The 22,842-nt window shown below is 38.2% G+C and overlaps 1 protein-coding gene across 2 annotated transcripts in view; it reads left to right on the plus strand.

Annotated features, from left to right (window-relative positions):
* Window positions 1-22,842, plus strand: part of MACROD2 (mono-ADP ribosylhydrolase 2) — a 1,974,291-nt gene that overhangs the window by 682,103 nt on the left and 1,269,346 nt on the right. For both annotated transcript variants that reach the window (XM_059134074.1, XM_059134073.1), the window contains exon 5: window positions 18,604-18,720. In XM_059134074.1, coding sequence (XP_058990057.1) covers window positions 18,604-18,720 — 117 coding nt within the window. The remainder of the gene's footprint in view (window positions 1-18,603; window positions 18,721-22,842) is intronic.

Consider the following 22,842-nt stretch of genomic DNA (forward strand, 5'->3'; position numbering starts at 1 on the left):
TTCCAGTGTTTTGTCAGCACAGGATTTCTTAGTAATTAATACTTTTGTAATAGTCAAAGAAACATGACTCCTCTGGGATTTCAAAGCACATGTTGAAGCTAAATTAAAATGTATACCTAAAACATTTAAAGATGGCATTAGGTTCTAAGTTACAGAAGTCCCATTCCCATCCCAGATAGTGGCTTACAAAAGACATATGCTCATTAACAAAAAAATGTTTTATCTCACTGAATGAGAAGTAGTCCTAATTTGACATCTCCACAGATGCCATCAGAGATTCAGGCACCTATCAGCTCTTCTTTCTATCATACCAGAGTGCAGCCTTCATGTTCATTCTCATTAGATAGTTACTGAAATCAGGCCACCAAGTTTAAGTCTCAAAGGTGGAGCAGCATGAAAGACCACTAGTAGGGGACGCCTGGGTGGCTCAGTTGGTTGGACGACTGCCTTCGGCTCAGGTCATGATCCCGGAGTCTTGGGATCGAGTCCCACATCAGGCTCCCAGCTCCATGGGGAATCTGCTTCGCTCTCTGACCATCTCCTCGCTCATGCTCTCTCTCACTGTCTCTCTCTCAAATAAATAAATAAAATCTTAAAAAAAAATAAAAGACCACTAGTAGGAGCACAGTAAGAAAGCCTAATAGTAGTAGTGGTAGATAACAAGATAGATATCTAGATAGATAGATAGATATGTCTGCTGTATGAGTAAACCCTTTGTAATGAGGTTTCTTGGAAATGCACTTAATGGCATCTCTTTCCATCTAAATTGGTCACTCGTATCTTTTTCATTTTTGAAAGAGCTTCTGGTAAATATAGGTTTTTAGTTGGGCATATAGCCAACCCCAGTCAATATAGAGATTTTGTTAGTAGGGAAAATGAGAATTGATAGTGGGTAGACAACCAGTGATTGATGTCATAATGACATTTTCTTTGGTCAAGGATTTTTTTTCTTTTCTTTTTTTTTAAAGAGAGAGCTTGGAAATGTGGAAGGAGATGCGTGGAATTAGGTCTTGAGTGATGTGTTTACACATGAAGTTACCATAGACTAAATATATCTTTATTATAACCTGAGTAGGATTTTAACCAACTTGACTTCCTAAGCCTCAAATCTAATGATGAGATAGAGCTCATAGATTTGTATTTTTCCCAAGAAAAATTTTGGTAGGCCTGTTTGTTTCTGAAGATAAATATTCTTTTATCCTACCTTGAGAGTTCAAGTTTAACAAGAGAGACTACATAAATAAATAAATAAATATAATATAATAAAATAAAATTATTTCTTGGGTATCTGCACAATTAGATAGGTCTTAGATTCTAGTAGATAGGACTATCTCCTAATTTTTAAAGATCAGTCCTTTAGCTTTTAGATTAGAGATGAAGAAAGCTGAGTGTGTTACCCTTAGCTGAAAATTGCTCCAGATTCCTGGGTAAGATATGTGTCAATGTTTATTCTCTTGTGTTTGTCATCTTCTGCTGGGATCACAGCCCAGGTCTCATAGTCAAATTGACCAGCAAGATCAGGAGGCCCATAACAGAAGTTAATTTTTAAATCAGCCCAAGGCTGTTACACATAGCTTAATTCCTTGCATCTGTGAAGCTTCAAGATGTGGATCTCCTTGTCACTATATTGCTTTTTCTAACAGATATTTCTTCTCTTCCCTAAAGGGAACACTGATGCTATTTAGTACCTGACACATAAATCTTCCATGTAGGCTGCAGGTGACCTCTAATGGAATCAACTTTTCACCTGATTACTTCAGCTATATTGTTTTTTTCTTTCCTAAGAGTTTATGACAGCTATTTAACCTTTTTCCTTTATATCATCACTTGAGAAAGGATTATTACTTTATATTTTTTCTGATGATGGTGACCTTTCTGTGTAACAGATCACCCCCGAAGTTTTGTGGCTTAAAACACCTATTTATATAACTTGTAATTTTATGGGTTCACCAACAAGCTGGACAATTCTTCTCATGGACAGGTCTCACATACGCATTTGTGGCCAGTTGCTAGGAAAGTTGAGTGCCAACGAGTCTAGGATGGTCTCAGCTGGGATAGCTTGTCTGTTCAGCAGGCTGCCCTGGGCTCATTTACAAGGTTGCTGAACAGAAATGTGAAAGGCCTCTTGAGTCTCAGGCCTAGAACTGGCACAGGGTTGCTTCTGTCTCATTCTCTTGGCCAAAGCGAGTTATAAGATCAACCTAGATTCAGGGTGTGGGGAAACATATTCCATTTCTTGAAATGAAGAAATGATGGAAAGAGCTGTAGAGTCAGGTTTCCAAGAGCATGGATGCAAAGATGGGAATAATTGTTGCAATTTTCTGTGCAGCAATTGCACTGATAGAAGTATCTACCACAGTAACGTTCTTTGAGCACAGATACAGAGACTGCCCAAGCTAAGCACTGTACAAATATTACCTATTTAATTAGAATGAGAACCTTAGAGGTAGATACTAATATTATACTCATTATGTAGATGTAGAAACTCTAAGTGATAGAGTCTGGAAGTTTGATTCTAAAGCTTTGTTGATCACTTTGTATTTTGACTTTAATTTTTTTTAATTGTATACATTTCTCAACAAAAATTTTTTGAGCATGCACTTATAAATTGTGTGTGTTTACTTTTAAATTATATACAGGTGCTTATTGTTAATCTGTGTGTTAAATATTAGTAAACTTGAGCTTAATTCTTATCTTTTTAGATAAAAAATATAAATATCAAGAAAAGTTTAAATTTATTCTTACATCTCCTGTATGGATGTCTTGTGATCTTACTTTGGAGGCCATATACCAAAGACTTCTTTATGCTTGAGGTATTTCATGACTACTCTGTATATCTTTGAGTGAAACAGCATTTAATTAAAATCCACTTGCTACTAGTGTTCAGTTCTAGTTCCAGTTAATATTGCCTGCTCTAATAGCAAACAGGTAAGGGCAGGGATTCTATCAATATTTGATTAGGACTCATGGGGGAATATAGCTCTAGTTAAATTTAAAGAGGATCTTCTGATTTGGTAGAGCCATGACTTGTGACTTGGTGCATCCGGTGAATTCTCAGATCACTTGCCACAGGCCCAACTATTCACCACTCTTCGGAGGTTTGTCAAAGAAAACAAGGTAGTATAGAGGAGTGGTTCTCAAAATTCTCTGTTAGTAGTGGGCTTCCATGCTATCTGTTGAGATTATGAAATGCATATTTTGGGGCTCCACTGCTAGGGAGACTGATTTTCTAGATTTGAGGTTGGGTCTAGGAATCCACTTTTTTTTTTTTCCCCCCAAGCTTCCCAGGTGATATTGGCCAGACTTCAAGAGCAATGAAATTTAAATTCATATTTGCCACTTAACAGGTGGATGACATTAGACATTTACTCTTGCATTGATTGAATTTCCTCAGCTATATAAAATGGGAAAAGTATAAAGCCCAGGACCATCTTGCAAGATTGTTTTGAGAGTGAAATATGTGGTCATTTTGTCAAAGGACTTTTAAAAACTAATGTATTAACATGTGATCTATTCCTCTAATTTTTTGGTCTATTAAAAGATATACTCTTGGAGTGCCTGGGTAGCTCAGTGGGTTAAAGCCTCTGCCTTCAGCTCGGGTCATGATCCCAGAGTCCTGGGATCGGACCCCCACACCGGGCTCTCTGCTCAGTGGGGAGCCTGCTTCCTCCTCTCTCTCTGCCTGCCTCTCTGCCTACTTGTGGTCTCTGTCTGTCAAATAAATAAAAAGAATCTTTAAAAAAAAAAAAGAAAGAAAAAAAGATATACTTTCCATAACTATGATATTCTCTATATTGCTGATTACTTTTAATTTCAGTGAAAACATGGTTCTGAGCCTATTTGTCCTCTTCACTTGCCTCCCAAGTAAAGGGACCATGATTGTACTTCTTTGCATGAATGGCAGTAAAATAGAGTAAGGATTAAGAATATAAAGTTTGAGCAAACCTGGATTCTGAGCCTAACTTCTTTGTGATCTCGCACTAACTTCTAAACATCTTCTTTGTTAAGTAGTCATTCTAATAGAGCTTACCTGTCAAGAAGTCTATGATGATTAAATGTAATAACATAACCAACATTTACTGCATGCTTGCTACATACCAAGCATTATTCAAGATGGTTGTTATATAATAACTCATTTGCTCACAAAAACCTTATGATTTTGAAGAGAGGTCCTATAAGGGTCCCTGTTTTGCAGAGGAAAAAAATCAAAGTATGGGGAGCTAAAATGGTGGCACTGGGACACAAACCTCTGCCTTTTGACTCTAGAACCATCCTCCTTCCCACTTTGCAGCACTGTCTCAAACAGGGAAAGCTTGCAAGTCACTTAACATATCAGAAGGCGCATGGTGAATCCTCAAAAGATGTGACATATTATTACCATCATTTGATTTCTTCACAGCTTCTTGCGGAATGCTTTGTGTGAGGTATTTGTTTAATAAATTTATGTTGATTTGATTTGGAAAGAACTCTTGTATTCTCTTGGGCTTCTTCTAAAAGATATATTCAATGGGAGAGTCTCTTATTTTTCAGGCTAATGTGATTCATGCAGCTGCTTTTAGATTAAGTTACTGTCTTTTATTTATAAAAGAAGATTAAATGAATATGTACAGATCTAAGAACTTCAAAATCCCCCTTGTTAAAAACTGTTTAAAAATTTGTCATAGGGCCAATTTATAAAATAACTGGATTTTGCTATATAATGTGTTTAATATTTTTCAAAACATATTTAGAAATCTTCCCTGTTTTTTTTGTTTTTTGTTTTTTGTTTTTTTTTTTTTTGCTAGCTCTTACAGTTAAAGGCAGGAATTACCGGTCCACTGTATCTGAAGGATTCCTGTTCAGTGCTTTGTGACTTGCTTTTTCTTCCCTATTTTCAGGATCAACTTGTTCATCTCTATGTAAAATGGGGAACTTTATCTGAGAAAGGCCAAAAAGGCAGGGTGGAATGTATGGGGTAAAATAAATCTTAGGTCAGAAAAATTGATGTGGTTTCATGTCCCAACTCTTTTGTCTTTATTTTAGCTATTTAAATTAGTGGATTAAGACAGTCCTGTAAAAACATATTCAAACTCTACACCCCAAGGTACTACTGGACAAAAGTAAAAAAATAATCCCCCCTCAAGCACAACAGAAATCCATCTAGCTACCCCATCCGGAGACAGTCAAATTCTCTAGGCTATGGTGGAAGGAAACCTACCCAAGATGGCATAATTAATAGGCTGAATTCTTCTGGATTTAGATGTTGTTAGATAACTGGAGGAAATATGCCAGGAGTCAAAGGCCCTTGCCTTAGTTAACCATCTACCTGCAAGCATTTTGGCCCTGGTGTCAGGATAGTAAAGGCAGGTTTTTCAGTGCAGCAGAAAATCTGGTTTTTGGAAGAAGATGCAGCTAAACTCCTCTTAGCCCTAACGAAGAGCAGCTCTATGAGTGACCTCAGTGTTCACTCCATTCCTAGCTGATCATACCACAGACAGTTTTTTAGGCAGTCCTCAACCTTTATCTTCTATTAGTCTGGTTTCAATCACAAAGTGAGAGGAACAACTATTTGAATGAATAGGACGGACTGGTTTTGGGGTTCACGGAGTCCTCAGTGTCTGGCATGATTAAGAACTCCAAGGCATACCAAAGAAAATGAACTTGGTTAAGATAATGTGTTCATTCTAGTGGTAAAATCTAAAAAATTTTTTGCATATAAGTTTAAAAAACAGCAATCAAGCTGAATGAAAATTATCATTGGAGTATTTACAGTTGAAGTAAAAGTATCAGCCAAGGCAAACTACTATAACAAACACCCCCAAATCTCAGAGGTTTTGCATAATAAACTTTTGCCTATCCCTGGATTGACAGTGCAGTATGGGAAGTGGGGGTGATGCTTCCACACAGACATTTAGGGAATCAGGCATTTTCTGTTTAGAGGCTGTACCATCTCATGGGGAATTAAAGTCTTCATGGAGGAATGCATGTAGACAACAGAAGATGATGTGGAAGGCTGGGTGCCCTAGTTTTAGGGATTAGACACAGAAGTAGTTACATCATTTTTACTGATACTCCTTTGAATAGAATTCAAACTCATGACCTCACATAACCTCACTACAAGAGAAGCTGGGAGTTGCTTTCTAGCTATATAACCAGAAAGAAAAATAAGTGGACTTCAGTAAATATTTAGTTATGGAGCTTAGTCGTCATTTGTTTTTGTTTTTTTTCCCCTCTGTGAATATTTCTTTTATAGGGTAAAGAGGCATCAGTAGTCTTATTGCTCCCTGGAAAATTGTGCTCAACTTTCATTTTTCATTTAGACTTTTGGTGTTGGGTTTTTTGTTTGGTTGGTTTCTGTTTTTGTTTTTTGGTTGTAGTCGGATTTAGACATTTTGGGTCAGGCTGAATACCTTTTATGACGGTGTAAATGCTGACTGGTGGTCCGCTATCCCCTCCTACCTGGGGGCTGGGGGTGGGAGAAATAGAAAAAGTGCTGCTGTGTTACATCTCACATCTTGCCACTACCTAGCCTGATGCCTTTTTAGGCTGACCCCAAGAGAAGGAAAAGGCGCAGATTTTCTGGTAGGCTGCATCAGAGCCAAGGGAAATGGGTAAATTTTCAGATTCAGTGAATTCTTAACACTTTTAATATGGAAGCTCGCCACTAGATTTGTGACCACATTGTGACTCTGTATTTAACTTTGCTTTTCCATTTCTGGTTCTTTGGATTTAACTAGCCTGATTACTTCTTTAGTATTAAAAAAAAAAAAAAAAAAGACTACACTAGTTTTCGTCCCAAATTTACTTGCATTTAATTCAACTTACAAAAGTCAGTTCTTACAAAAAGTCAGTTGTTAAGATAACTAGGGATATAGGGGCTCCTGGGTGGCTCAGTCGGTTCTGCTCAGGTCGTAATCCTGGGGGCCTGGGATGGAGCCCCATGTTGGGCTCCCTGCTCACCAGGGAGCTTGCTTCTCCCTCTCTCTCTGCTGCTCCCCCTGCTTGTGTTATCTCTTTCTCTCTCTCTCTCAAATAAATAAATGAAATCTTAAAAAAAAAGAAAAAAAAGAGAGGAGGAGTCAAGATGGCAGAGAAGTAGCAAGCTGAGACTGCTTCAGCTAGCCGGAGATCAGCTAGATAGCTTATCTAAAGATTGCAAACACCTGAAAATCCATCGGCAGATCGAAGAGAAGAAGAACAGCAATTCTGGAAACAGAAAAACAACCACTTTCTGAAAGGTAGGACCGGCGGAGAAGTGAATCCAAAGCGACGGGAAGATAGACCCCGGGGGGAGGGGCCGGCTCCCGGCAAGCGGCGGAGCAACCGCGCACAAAATCAGGACTTTTAAAAGTCTGTTCCGCTGAGGGACATCGCTCCAGAGGCTAAACCGGGGCGAAGCCCACGCGGGGTCAGCGAGGCCTCAGGTCCCGCAGGGTCACAGAAGGATCGGGGGTGTCTGAGTGTCGCAGAGCTTGCGGGTATTGGAACGGGAAAGCCGGCTACAGAGACAGAGCCGACAGTAAGCTCGCAGCTCCGTGTTACCTTGAACCGGTCGCAGGCTCGGTGAGCTCGGAGCGCGGCCGGAGGTCAGGCAGACGGGAGTAACTGGGCGCTGTTCTCTGAGGGCGCACTGAGGAGTGGGTCCCTGGGCTCTCGGCTCCTCCGGGCCGGAGACCAGGAGGCCGCCATTTGTATTCCCGTCCTCTGGAACTCTACGGAAAGCGCTCAGGGAACAAAAGCTCCTGATAGCAAACCCGAGCGGATTACTCACCCCGGCCCCGGGTAAGGGCGGTGTAATTCCGCCTGGGGCAAAGACACTTGAGAATCACTACAACAGGCCCCTCCCCCAGAAGATCAACAAGAAATCCAGCCGAGACCAAGTTCACCTACCAAGGTGTGCGGTTTCAATACCAAGGAGAGCAGCAAAATTCCAGAGGAGGAGAAAGCCAAGCACGGAACTCATGGCTTTTTTCCTGTGATTTTTTTTAGTCTTGCAGTTAATTTAATTTTTTCTTTTTCATTTTTTTTTTTTCTCGCCTTCGGGTAAAATTTTTTTTTAACTGTTACCTTTTTCTTTTTTAACGATTTTTTACTAGTTTATCTAATATATATATATATATTTTTTTTTTTTACATTTTTCTTAGGTGTTTTCTTTTTTTAAAAAATATTCTTTTCTTTTCTTTTCTTTCTTTTTTTTTTTTTCTTTTTTCTTTCTTCCTTTTTGAACCTCTTTTTATCCCCTTTCTCCCCACTCACGATTTTGGATCTCTTCTAATTTGGTTAAAGCATATTTTCCTGGGGTTGTTGCCACCCTTTTAGTATTTTACTTGCCCCTTCATTTACTCTTATCTGGACAAAATGACAAGACGTAAAAATTCAACACAAAAAAAAGAACAAGAGGCAGTACCGAAGGCTAGGGACCTAATCAATACAGACATCGGTAATATGTCAGATCTAGAGTTCAGAATGACAATTCTCAAGGTTCTAGCCGGGCTCGAAAAAGGCATGGAAGATATTAGAGAAACCCTCTCGAGATATATAAAAGCCCTTTCTGGAGAAATAAAAGAACTAAAATCTAACCAAGGTGAAATCAAAAAAGCTATTAATGAGGTGCAATCAAAAATGGAGGCTCTAACTGCTAGGATAAATGAGGCAGAAGAAAGAATTAGTGATATAGAAGACCAAATGACAGAGAATAAAGAAGCTGAGCAAAAGAGGGACAAACAGCTACTGGACCATGAGGGGAGAATTCGAGAGATAAGTGACACCATAAGACGAAACAACATTAGAATAATTGGGATTCCAGAAGAAGAAGAAAGTGAGAGGGGAGCAGAAGGTATACTGGAGAGAATTATTGGGGAGAATTTCCCCAATATGGCAAAGGGAACGAGCATCAAAATTCAGGAGGTTCAGAGAATGCCCCTCAAAATCAATAAGAATAGGCCCACACCCCGTCACCTAATAGTAAAATTTACAAGTCTCAATGACAAAGAGAAAATCCTGAAAGCAGCCCGGGAAAAGAAGTCTGTAACATACAATGGTAAAAATATTAGATTGGCAGCTGACTTATCCACAGAGACCTGGCAGGCCAGAAAGAGCTGGCATGATATTTTCAGAGCACTAAACGAGAAAAACATGCAGCCAAGAATACTATATCCAGCTAGGCTATCATTGAAAATAGAAGGAGAGATTAAAAGCTTCCAGGACAAACAACAACTGAAAGAATTTGCAAACACCAAACCAGCTCTACAGGAAATATTGAAAGGGGTCCTCTAAGCAAAGAGAGAGCCTACAAGTGGTAGATCAGAAAGGAACAGAGACCATATACAGTAACAGTCACCTTACAGGCAATACAATGGCACTAAATTCATATCTCTCAATAGTTACCCTGAATGTGAATGGGCTAAATGCCCCTGTCAAAAGACACAGGGTATCAGAATGGATAAAAAAACAAAACCCATCTATATGTTGCCTCCAAGAAACACATTTTAAGCCCGAAGACACCTCCAGATTTAAAGTGAGGGGGTGGAAAAGAATTTACCATGCTAATGGACATCAGAAGAAAGCAGGAGTGGCAATCCTTATATCAGATCAATTAGATTTTAAGCCAAAGACTATAATAAGAGATGAGGAAGGACACTATATCATACTCAAAGGGTCTGTCCAACAAGAAGATTTAACAATTTTAAACATCTATGCCCCCAATGTGGGAGCAGCCAACTATATAAACCAATTAATAACAAAATCAAAGAAACACATCAACAACAATACAATAATAGTAGGGGACTTTAACACTCCCCTCACTGAAATGGACAGGTCATCCAAGCAAAAGATCAGCAAGGAAATAAAGGCCTTAAACGACACACTGGACCAGATGGACATCACAGATATATTCAGAATATTTCATCCCAAAGCAACAGAATACACATTCTTCTCTAGTGCACATGGAACATTCTCCAGAATAGATCACATCCTCGGTCCTAAATCAGGACTCAACCGGTATCAAAAGATTGGGATCGTTCCCTGCATATTTTCAGACCACAATGCTCTAAAGCTAGAACTCAACCACAAAAGGAAGTTTGGAAAGAACCCAAATACATGGAGACTAAACAGTATCCTTCTAAAGAATGAATGGGTCAACCGGGAAATTAAAGAAGAATTGAAAAAAATCATGGAAACAAATGATAATGAAAATACAACGGTTCAAAATCTGTGGGACACAACAAAGGCAGTCCTGAGAGGAAAATATATAGCGGTACAAGCCTTTCTCAAGAAACAAGAAAGGTCTCAGGTACACAACCTAACCCTACACCTAAAGGAGCTGGAGAAAGAACAAGAAAGAAACCCTAAGCCCAGCAGGAGAAGAGAAATCATAAAGATCAGAGCAGAAATCAATGAAATAGAAACCAAAAAAACAATAGAACAAATCAACGAAACCAGGAGCTGGTTCTTTGAAAGAATTAATAAAATTGATAAACCCCTGGCCCGACTTATCAAAAAGAAAAGAGAAAGGACCCAAATAAATAAAATCATGAATGAAAGAGGAGAGATCACAACTAACACCAAAGAAATACAAACTATTATAAGAACATACTATGAGCAACTCTACGGCAATAAATTTGACAATCTGGAAGAAATGGATGCATTCCTAGAAACATATAAACTACCACAACTGAACCAGGAAGAAATAGAAAGCCTGAACAGACCCATAACCAGTAAGGAGATTGAAACAGTCATTAAAAATCTCCAAACAAACAAAAGCCCAGGGCCAGACGGCTTCCCGGGGGAATTCTACCAAACATTTAAAGAAGAACTAATTCCTATTCTCCTGAAACTGTTCCAAAAAATAGAAATGGAAGGAAAACTTCCAAACTCATTTTATGAGGCCAGCATCACCTTGATCCCAAAACCAGACAAGGATCCCACCAAAAAAGAGAGCTATAGACCGATATCCTTGATGAACACAGATGCGAAAATACTCAACAAAATACTAGCCAATAGGATTCAACAGTACATTAAAAAGATTATTCACCACGACCAAGTGGGATTTATTCCAGGGCTGCAAGGTTGGTTCAACATCCGCAAATCAGTCAATGTGATACAACACATCAATAAAAGAAAGAACAAGAACCATATGATACTCTCAATAGATGCTGAAAAAGCATTTGACAAAGTACAACATCCCTTCCTGATCAAAACTCTTCAAAGTGTAGGGATAGAGGGCACATACCTCAATATCATCAAAGCCATCTATGAAAAACCCACCGCAAATATCATTCTCAATGGAGAAAAACTGAAAGCTTTTCCGCTAAGGTCAGGAACACGGCAGGGATGTCCATTATCACCACTGCTATTCAACATCGTACTAGAGGTCCTAGCCTCAGCAATCAGACAACAAAAGGAAATTAAAGGCATCCAAATCGGCAAAGAAGAAGTCAAATTATCACTCTTCGCAGATGATATGATACTATATGTGGAAAACCCAAAAGACTCCACTCCAAAACTGCTAGAACTTATACAGGAATTCAGTAAAGTGTCAGGATATAAAATCAATGCACAGAAATCAGTTGCATTTCTCTACACCAACAGCAAGACAGAAGAAAGAGATATTAAGGAGTCAATCCCATTTACAATTGCATCCAAAACCATAAGATACCTAGGAATAAACCTAACCAAAGAGACACAGAATCTATACTCAGAAAACTATAAAGTACTCATGAAAGAAATTGAGGAAGACACAAAGAAATGGAAAAATGTTCCATGCTCCTGGATTGGAAGAATAAATATTGTGAAAATGTCTATGCTACCTAAAGCAATCTACACATTTAATGCAATTCCTATCAAAGTACCATCCATCTTTTTCAAAGAAATGGAACAAATAATGCTAAAATTTATATGGAACCAGAAAAGACCTCGAATAGCCAAAGGGATATTGAAAAAGAAAGCCAACGTTGGTGGCATCACAATTCCGGACTTCAAGCTCTATTACAAAGCTGTCATCATCAAGACAGCATGGTACTGGCACAAAAACAGACACATAGATCAATGGAACAGAATAGAGAGCCCAGAAATAGACCCTCAACTCTATGGTCAACTAATCTTCGACAAAGCAGGAAAGAATGTCCAATGGAAAAAAGACAGCCTTTTCAAAAAATGGTGCTGGGAAAATTGGACAGCCACATGCAGAAAAATGAAATTGGACCATTTCCTTACACCACACACAAAAATAGACTCAAAATGGATGAAGGACCTCAATGTACGAAAGGAATCCATCAAAATCCTTGAGGAGAACACGGGCAGCAACCTCTTCGACCTCTGCCGCAGCAACATCTTCCTAGGAACAACGCAAAAGGCAAGGGAAGCAAGGGAAAAAATGAACAACTGGGATTTCATCAAGATCAAAAGCTTTTGCACAGCAAAGGAAACAGTTAACAAAATCAAAAGACAACTGACAGAATGGGAGAAGATATTTGCAAACGACATATCAGATAAAGGACTAGTGTCCAGAATCTATAAAGAACTTAGCAAACTCAACACCCAAAGAACAAATAATCCAATCAAGAAATGGGCAGAAGACATGAACAGACATTTCTGCAAAGAAGACATCCAGATGGCCAACAGACACATGAAAAAGTGCTCCATATCACTCGGCATCAGGGAAATACAAATCAAAACCACAATGAGATATCACCTCACACCAGTCAGAATGGCTAAAATCAACAAATCAGGAAATGACAGATGCTGGCGAGGATGCGGAGAAAGGGGAACCCTCCTACACTGTTGGTGGGAATGCAAGCTGGTGCAGCCACTCTGGAAAACAGCATGGAGGTTCCTCAAAATGTTGAAAATAGAACTGCCCTATGACCCAGCAATTGCACTATTGGGTATTTACCCTAAAGATATAAATGTAGTGATCCAAAGGGACACATGCACCCGAATGTTTATAGCAGCAATGTCCACAATAGCCAAACTATGGAAAGAACCTAGATGTCCATCAACAGATGAATGGATCAAGAAGATGTGGTATATATACACAATGGAATACTATGCAGCCATCAAAAGAAATGAAATCTTGCCATTTGCAACAACATGGATGGAACTAGAGCGTATCATGCTTAGCGAAATAAGTCAAGCAGAGAAAGACAACTATCATATGATCTCCCTGATATGAGGAAGTGGTGATGCAACATGGAGGCTTAAGTGAGTAGAAGAAGAATAAATGAAACAAGATGGGATTGGGAGGGAGACAAACCATAAGTGACTCTTAATCTCACGAAACAAACTGAGGGTTGCCGGGGGGAGGGGGTTTGGGAGAAGGGGGTGGGATTATGGACATTGGGGAGGGTATGTGATTTGGTGAGTGCTGTGAAGTGTGTAAACCTGGTGATTCACAGACCTGTACCCCTGGGGATAAAAATATATGTTTATAAAAAATAAAAAATTAAAAACTCTCAAAAAAAAAAAAAAGAAAAAGAAAAAAGATAACTAGGTATATGAAAAGAGTAAGCCACCTCCTGTACCCTGAATGACTAAAGCAGTAGAGACTTTTTAACATATAACTGGAGCTGAATGACTAAAGCAGTAGAGACTTTTTAGCATATAACCAGTCTGCTGTGTTTATATAATAACTATAAAACAATTTATAAGTATGAAAATAAGGGTACATGCCAGAATGTGGGAACATAACAAGACATTATTGTGGACTGTAAATGTTGTGAATGGCTTTTTAGAGGAGGTAACATTGCAACTGGAAGTTGAACAATGAGCAAGACCTTGCTAGGCAGGAAACAGGGGAGGGGTAGCTGGATATTCTGACACTTTGCAAAGGAAGTCGGCTTGTGTTTAGGGAATGGCAGGGATTTAGATGTGTCAGATTACATGATGCCAAGGGAGTGAGAGTGGGATGATGTGAGGTTGGGAGGTTAAGTTGGAACCACATTTGTGAAGTGTCTAAAAGACCATAATTTATAGTTAAGGGTTTTATAATGTAAGATATGGGAAAAAAACGAACATTACTTTAGTATGGAAGTGATGAAATCAGATTTGCATTTTAGGAAAAATAAGTCGAGCAAAAGAATTGACAATAAGTTAGAGAATTTTAAGATCTCATACTGAGTTTGTATGTGTAGAGACATTATTTATTTTTTGTCTTTCAAAGACAAAACAACCCACTCTCAAGTACAGATTGATACAATAGATAATACCATTTCCCATGTACTTTTTCCAAAGGCCACATATAGCTCTAAAATAATATGATACCATGTTTTAGCCAATAGAAAATGCAGTGTATACTTCCAGCTTCTGATAATGACAGACTAGCTTGTATCAGAGTAGACTTTCTACCAATAGTAATTTAAAATTCTTGACAAAAATATAAAACCAATGACAGAAAGTGTTTATAGGCACTAGAGAGCAACTAAAAGCAAGCTGAAACCGAAAAGGATTCTACCTTGGAAAGAAGAAAACGACACTGGATGAGATTCACATTTAAATGGCTTTGACCCCATGGTCCCCCCATGCCCCACATGGGAAGTGGCTGATAGGGCTCAAGGGAAAAACAGTAGATTTACTGGCTTTAGGAATCATAGGACTGACTTCAAGTTTGTCAGAATGACTAGGAATTCAAATTAAGATTCCTGAAGAGAGAGGGTCACAGAGGAGGGAGCCCTGAAATCTGTAAATGAATACCTGTGATCTTTGGCAGAGCCTTAAACTGTACATGTACAGATAAAGAGTCCAAGGAGCCCAGGAAGAAAATGAGAGCTAGAAGGATGAAAGAACAGAACATTCAGTTTCTCACTTCAGGGATATAGAGTTTAGAGTTTTAGTTCCCCTGAGTTAGAAGGAATTGACAAACACTTGGGTTTTCCATTGAAGCTCTGGAAGGTTCATTCTTTGGGCGTGAAGACCATCTCCTAGGAGTAAGGGAAAGAACTGGAATAAACTTGCCTTAACAAAGCCTAAACTTACATCTCCGTGTTACCTGGCAGTAATCTGCTTGCCAGAGCAAACTACAATGCTGTTTGGAGGAAGAAAATATAATTTAAAACCTTTACAGCATATTCACAGTGTTTATATACCATCAGTAATTCCTGGGCATGCAAAGGAACAAGAAAACGTGACCCAGAGTCACGGGAAATATCAGTCAATACAAACAAACTCATAGATAACATAGACACTGGAGTTGTCAGACAGGATGTTAAAATCACGATGCAGAATCTGAGGAGGCATTTACATGGAAAGGTGGGAAATGGTGGGCGAGAAGATGGGAAAAATCAGGGAGGAAAACTGTAAGAAAAACAACCAAGGGAAAATATCAAGATCTAAAAAATAAATCTCTGAAATTAAAAAGAAAAATTGGATGGAACTAATAGCAGATTTAACACAACTCAGTAATAAAAAGACAATAAAAATTAGCAAAAGACATGAGCAGACACTTCCAAAAAGAATATATATGAAGGACCAAGAAGCACTTGGCAAGATATTTAACATCACTAATCATCAGGGAAATGCAAATTGAAATCACAATGAGATACCCCTTTAAGAATTGCCAAAATTAAAAAGGCTGACTGACAACACCAAGGTATTGCCAAAACTTGAACTCTTGGGGCAACTGGATAACTCAGTGGCTTAAGCCTCTGTCTTGGGCTCAGGTCATGATCTCAGGGTCCTGGGATCAAGCTGCACATCGGGATCTCTGTTCAGCAGGGAGCCTGCTTCCCCCTCTCTCTCTGCCTGCTGCTCTGCCTATTTGGCAGATCTCTGTCTGTCAAATAAATAAGTAAAATCTTAAAAAAAAATCTTGAACTTTCAGACTTTGCTGGGTCTACATGTATACTGGTATAATCATTTAGGAAAACTGCATATTAGTTCATTATAAAGTAGAATATATACTGACCCAGCAATTTTATTAATAGTTATTTTTACAATGGGAATAAAAATATATAGTTACAAAAGGACTTGTAAAGTATGCAGATTTATTAACAATAGCTAAAAACTGTAAATATTTATAGTTGAATGGACAAGGAAATTATGGTGCTTTCAACCGTGGAATAGTACTTGGGGATCAAGAGAAATGAAGTACTACTGCATGCAACAGTACAGATGAATCTCAGAAATAAGCTGAGTAAAAGAAGCACACCTCCACCTTCTATCTCTTTTATGAAGTTTGACATTATATAATGGGCAAAACTTAGCAAGGATGGTCGAAATCAGAAAAGGCATTCTCTCTGTGGGGTGAGAAGGGAAATTGGATTGAAAGGGCGCAAGAGAACTTTTTGGGTTCTTGGAAACATTTTGCATCTTTATTGGTATCGTGGTTACATGAGTATACATGAATATATACCTTTATATACTCATCAAAACTGCACATTTGAAATCTGTGCCTGATGGTATGACCGTTACAACTCATAAGTAGAACTGATGGGAACTGAAAGGCCATGTAATATGGTGCTTCAACATGCCACATGCAAGGATTGAGGTAAGATGGCCTGGATTTCGGTCCTGAAGGCAGTGAATTACAGTGGGTCACAGTATGGTTGCTCTATCAGACAAACCTAAGGTTTTGAATCACATTGCCAATATTTTGTGAACATTGGTAGGTTACTAACATCTTCTAAGCTTCTCTAAAATGAAAATGATAAAATTAGAATCTGCTGGTAGAGTTGTCCTGAGTATGGTGGCTGGCATATAGACGCATTCAATAAATTTAAGCTGATGTCATTATTAAATAGCTTTTCAGCCGCTCTAATACAGTCATGAATGCTGGTATAACATGAAGATTTTGAGAATTAGATATCTACAAGCCGCATTATACTGCAATCTAAATAATGCAGACAATATTTGACAGCATGTGATTAAATACACTAGCAAATCCTATTTTAATCATCCATTTCAAACTAAGTAACTAATTCTCTTTGCCAAGAAAAAAAATGTTCAATTTAAAATACTTTTCTCATAAAATAAAATAAAATAAAACAAAATAATTCTCTTGAAACTCTTATAAAAAAAATTCAAACATAAATTAGGACCTGATTTTTTTCCTAAAAGTCTCACCCTCTGTTTCCCATCTCATGATCACTTTTTATATTTTAGTATATTTTGGGGGTGCATATATGTGTGTGTATGTATCTTTGTATAATTGTGTGTGTAAAACTTTGTAAGCAAAATTGTGACTATATGATTTATATACTCTTCTAAACCTGACATTTCCCTTCAAAATCTTTCCATGTTTAGGACTAGTTGCATAGAGAGTTAGCCCATTCTTTTTAGCAGCTGCATAATAATATTGTACTGATGGATTTTGATTTATCTAACTTCTCCTTTGAGAAGTTCCAAGTTTCCCCTATTATAAACAACTCTGACATTCTTAGAGTTAAAGCTTTTGCACTTGTGTTAATTATTCCATAGAAAAAAATTTTTTTAAGTAGAATTGCTATGTGAAAAGGTTTGAACAAAATTTATTAAGGTTTTTTTGGAAGAGAAAAATTGTAGGTGTGAGTATGTGCATGACTGAACAGTGAAAGAATGAGGATTGGAACGTTGAAGATTCTCTGGGTCAATTTCATGGTGGTGTGGACGGTGGAGAGAGGGGGACATCTTCTGACCTCTAATACCTTGCTTTATTTTCACATCCCAGCTGACTCTTACTCTCCCCCTTTTTGTCTCTTTACCCTTCATTTAGCAATCTTGCATTTCCTTTCATTCCAAGGGGCCCATTCAACAACAACTAAGAACCCAAGTTTTCAATTTCCTAATGTAAGTGCATATGATCTTTGAGCCTTCCATCTGTGCACTCACACCCGTCCCATCCAGTCATATGAAGTTTTAATTTCCAACAGCATCAGATTTGTGCTTTCATAAAGGCGAGTCTCACTGTGTAAGCCAGACGTGAAGGGAAGAATGAGAGGCCAGAGGACTGAAGGGACTTCAGACTGGTGAAAGGCAGGAAGCTGTTTATGTAGGGGAGTGAGGGCCGGAACAGCTGAAGTTCTTGGCTTAGTCCCTGTCAGATAAGTAAGGGTGGTTTTATGGGAATTTACTAAGACACAAGCTGTGTTTGTGTCGTGCTGTTGGGGGAGGGGGAGCTCTGAGGTGTGGCTCTTTTTTTAATGACTTTAATTCTACTCTCAGTTTTAGAGTGAGTACGGGTGTTTTAGAGAGCTATTCTCACTTTCTTCTTGACCTTTTCCTTCTATAACCTGTGGTATGTTAGAGGCAATAATTACCATCTTGGGAGACAGAACTGTTAGCATTTCTTTTGCACCGTGTGTTCAGTGACCTCAAGTTAATAGTTTGAAATTGGACATAGTGGGGATATTTACACAATTGAGAATAGAAAAGGCAACAAATCAGGGATTCCCCCATCCCAAGACATACTGTTGTTTAATGTTTACCAGCACACTACATGACTTCTATAACCCTTCTACCTCTGCTCAATACAAACACACACACACACACACACGACAACAGTGTTTAAAGGATTGGATATCATGGGTTTTCATCCTTGAGACTACGGTGATTTTCAAGACAAACAAATTGCGTTCTTTTTCTCATCCTGTTTCTGGTTTTACATTTACTTCCAAAAGGACAAAAATGAGCTAACTTTTTCTCTCTCTCTCCTAGTGGATGGCTGCATTCACAGAGCAGCTGGCCCCTGTTTACTGGCTGAATGTCGTAACCTGAACGGCTGTGAAACTGGACATGCAAAAATCACATGTGGCTATGACCTGCCTGCAAAATGTGAGTACAGTTCTTGTGAACACTGTTTCCATATCCACTGAGCATGCTTATATGGTTTTATCCCTCAAGTGTGTAACTGGAAAAGGAAATGGTAGTGGTGATATTTAATTAAATGTGCTTATATTCGGATTTTGTACTTGGTAATAGAGTGTGTGTTCCAGATAGTTCTTCAAATATATTTGTGAGTGTAGGTGATATTTTTGTTCAGGTCTTGGGCAGAGTGTTTCTGAAACAGAGAAATAAAAATATGAGCAAAATATACATTATAGTATTTAAGTGCTGTAGAGTGACAGCTTTTGGAAATGATGCCAATTTCTTATTCCTTGTTCAGGTTTTCTTGATTGTGGATGTGTTTAGAGCAAAGGAGATCAAAGTGATGTATTGTGTTTTCAGCTGCCATGTAAAGGCTGATTGGCAATTACAGCCAAGGCATCTGTCACACTTTGCTTTCAGGAAAAGCCAATGGAATGTGGTTGTCAGTGTGAGAATGTATTTGCTCTTTGAATGTGGAATGGTCAAAATTTCCATTATATTTAAATAGAGAGAAGTATTGCATTTGATTGACCTTGTTACCTAGTCTACCTAGTCGTTTAGCCAGCTGAGTGGGGGTGGTATGGAATAAAAATACCGAGAGAGAAGCTGGTTAAAGGCATGGATCTTTTAATCACATAATCTTCAGGGCTTGGCAGGTGGAGGTAAAGGGTTTCATTGTACCGTTAAGGTGTTCATTGATCTGGAAATTGGTACACCAATTAGTTGTTTATTCTATTCTTCTGCTTCTTATGATACTGCCTGGGCCTGTGAACACATTGTATGTAAGATTGAAGTGAGTTTTTGTTTTTCCTTTTTTTTTTTTTGCAGTGGAGAAAATGTGAATAAAAAATAATAACACAATCTGTAAGATGCTTGCTGGGCTCTGTATAGACAGGTTATGTAAGAATGAATTTCCTATGGGTATGTGTGAGTAGAAAGATAGTGTGTTATATTTTAAAGATTACTTTAGAGAATGTTTAAGTCTGAAATTTTATAGTAAATGTCATATATTAAAATGATATTTTTTCTTTATAAACATTATAATACTGCATTCTATATTTCTCACAGTGGGTTCTAGTGAATGTATATCAACTTATCTACTATTTAATTTCTCCTTCAGTGTCTTCTCACTTTTCTTTCTTCCTTAGTGTTTTTATCTTGTGTGAAAGAGTCAAATCGTGTGCCAAAGGTCCCCCTCACTGCCACTTGAAATGTGTATTTATGTCAAATAAAGTCCTTTGTGTACAGTGGTATTTCAAACAGTTCTCCCTTTGAGTTAGAAAACATGAGTATTAACGGTGATTTTTCTTTCCAGGATTATATGTCTCTATGTTTACAAATATTGGTCATTTTTTTCTTTTTAACACCGTACTACCTTTGTGATATAGCTAACGGAATCCACCCTGAGAACAAGCAGATTATTGATTACTTTCAGACTTGTGTCTGTCCTTAAATTAAACTAAGAAATAAGGCCTGGTTTCCTACTGCTTTACTACTTTCTTTCTTATGTATTAAAGCACAAATAAGAAATTCTTTAACTCTGAGATTTTCGAAGACAGATAACCTCAATATTACCAAATAGGACCAAATGAAATGGTGGCTTTAGTGTGTGAGTTGATGTCACAATGATTCTGTCTAATGTTCTTGCTCCCATATAACATCCCTCCAAGTTGTCCAGCTTAGTTAGGGTTATTGAGGGAGGTATGTAGATCATGACACCAAGACCTGTGCTTGAGTCGTTTCATGTTTGAGTCATATCTCTGAGCTAAGATGTGGCTTTATGGGCGCCCCGCAGGCCAACTGAGTCTTTGTGGCACAGGGACTCTAGTTAATGAAAGTCCATCCACAGGACTTGGTACGGAATCTGTGTGAACTGAGTAATGAGAGCCTTATACACACTCAGGTCACCGTGCACAGCCCACAGGGGACATCAAATTGGAAAATCATCCAGCACCATAGAAAGGACTAGACTTGGGATGGCAGTGCCACCTCCTGAAAGTCACACACATGGACTACTTGTGAATAAGTCTTGGTATTTCTCTATATTTTAAAAGATTAGTGATCTATACTAGAAACAAAGAAAACCAAGGAAAGCAACCAGGCAATATGGAAATGAATAATAATAGCTTACATCTGTATGACACTTTATAGTTTTCCACAGTACTTTCATAAGCCTTTATATTTAAATTATATTTTATAAACATTTTGTGTGTGTGTTGATTTTCCCTTTTCCTATCTCTGAAAGATGTTTTTCTTTCTCATCAATTTGGTTCATCCATTTCAGAGTCATTAACAATCCACAGATGTGCTTTTGTAGACAAAGAATGAAAGGGAGCTCATTACATACTGTTTGGGTCATTTTCTCCCTCTATTTTTAATAATTCCATGACAGTTTGACAGCAGAAACTAGTTCCTATCTGTCCTCTGTGACAGCGGGTTTATCATTATGGGGTACTAAAGCCAGTCATCCAGCCACCAATGATAATATCTTCATGCACCAGCAATTTGTTTGGAAAACGCTATTGTCTAGGTTACAGACAAACTTGGTAGTTTTGGACTGGTCTTTGCTTCTTCTATGCTGCCAAATTAATCTGTTCATAAATGCTTGTATTTGAGTTAATCATATTTGTAGTCTATATTCTGTGACTCATCATAACTGGGGGAAAGAAAAGCCTCAGATTTAGTTTATTCTTCATTGTTTGGATGTTTTGATTTCTTTTGATGTAGAATATCCGATCGTTCTTTTCAAAAGCAATTGTAAGAGTGGACAGAATATTGGCAAGTATTTCATTAAAGGAGATTGCTAAGAAATGACTTAAGAGGTAGACTAAGGACTGATTATACAGTTGGACCTTTTGGGACCTTCTCTTTTATAATATTAGACTCATAATCAAATTTAGACTTCTATAGCATTTTAGAAGCTTATCAACATGTGGAACCTTTCTGTTCATTCTGTCATCATTCTACCAGAGGGCCAGCTTCATGTGGCAGAAGTTTATTCCAGGAGTCACAGTTTTATTGTCAATATCTAGTATAGTGTTTCCTGGATATGTGCTGAATTAATGTGGATGAATGAGTGATCAAATGAATAGTTTCAGAACTTTTCACCAGGAAAGTAGCTTTACAAATGTTTCTTCTACTAATTCTTTCCCTCCTGCAATGCATTTTTCCCGGTGCTGGTAGGTTAATGTTCCTAAGTCCAGAGTCCTCACAATTGTCTATAAGACTCTAAGTGATGTGGCCCTCCTTACATCTCGGACATCATCTCCCTCTGTCCTCTTCCTTGCTCACACAGGTTGCTTTGCTCATCTGCAAAGCATTCGCATTAAGAGTTCCTTCTGCCTGGAATTCTATTCTTTTCCATACCTACCTGGCTTGCTCCCTCACCTACTTCCAACCCTTGCTCAAATATAACCTCCAGTATTGCCCTAATCAACCTGTTTATAATTGTTTTTCTGCTTTATTTATAACTGATTATCTGTAGTATTTAACCTTCAAATATGTGGTACCATTTATTAACTGATTTTATTTTTTGTCTGTTTCCCCCTATGAAAATGAAGGCAGAGATTTTTTTTTTTTCCTGCATCTTTTTCGTTTACTGCTGTGTCTATACAGGTTAGGGAAATGTTTGACGCATAATAGGGACTTAAAATCTGTTGAGTGAATGGGTAAAAACCTAACTCTACTCCTCTCAAGATCCTTGGATGGGTCTTTCTTTAAACACAGACTTATTAGCCTGATGACCTTTGGCCTTCCATGATTCACTGCCATATCCTGCACTAACAAGCTTTTACCTGATCTGAATTGCTCACACTGGTTTGCCTGTACACAGGGTCTGTATTGGGGCCATCTGGAAAGCTCTTTGCCCCTTTCCTGTCTTCTGGACTCAACTCAAATATCACTTCTGTCATGAAACAAGTCTTCCTTATCAACTTAGCTAAAAGCACTTTCTTTTTCCTTCAAACTCATAAATACAGCTTGTTAACATGCTGAGAGCACTTTTCACTACTTTTTATTGTTATACATACAAGCTTTCCACCTTTCTATCAGTTCCTTGTATATAATGAGCACTAGAGAAACATCTGCTAA

Source organism: Mustela lutreola, chromosome 9 (assembly GCF_030435805.1).
Source record: "Mustela lutreola isolate mMusLut2 chromosome 9, mMusLut2.pri, whole genome shotgun sequence".
In the NCBI taxonomy this organism is placed as follows: domain Eukaryota; kingdom Metazoa; phylum Chordata; class Mammalia; order Carnivora; family Mustelidae; genus Mustela; species Mustela lutreola.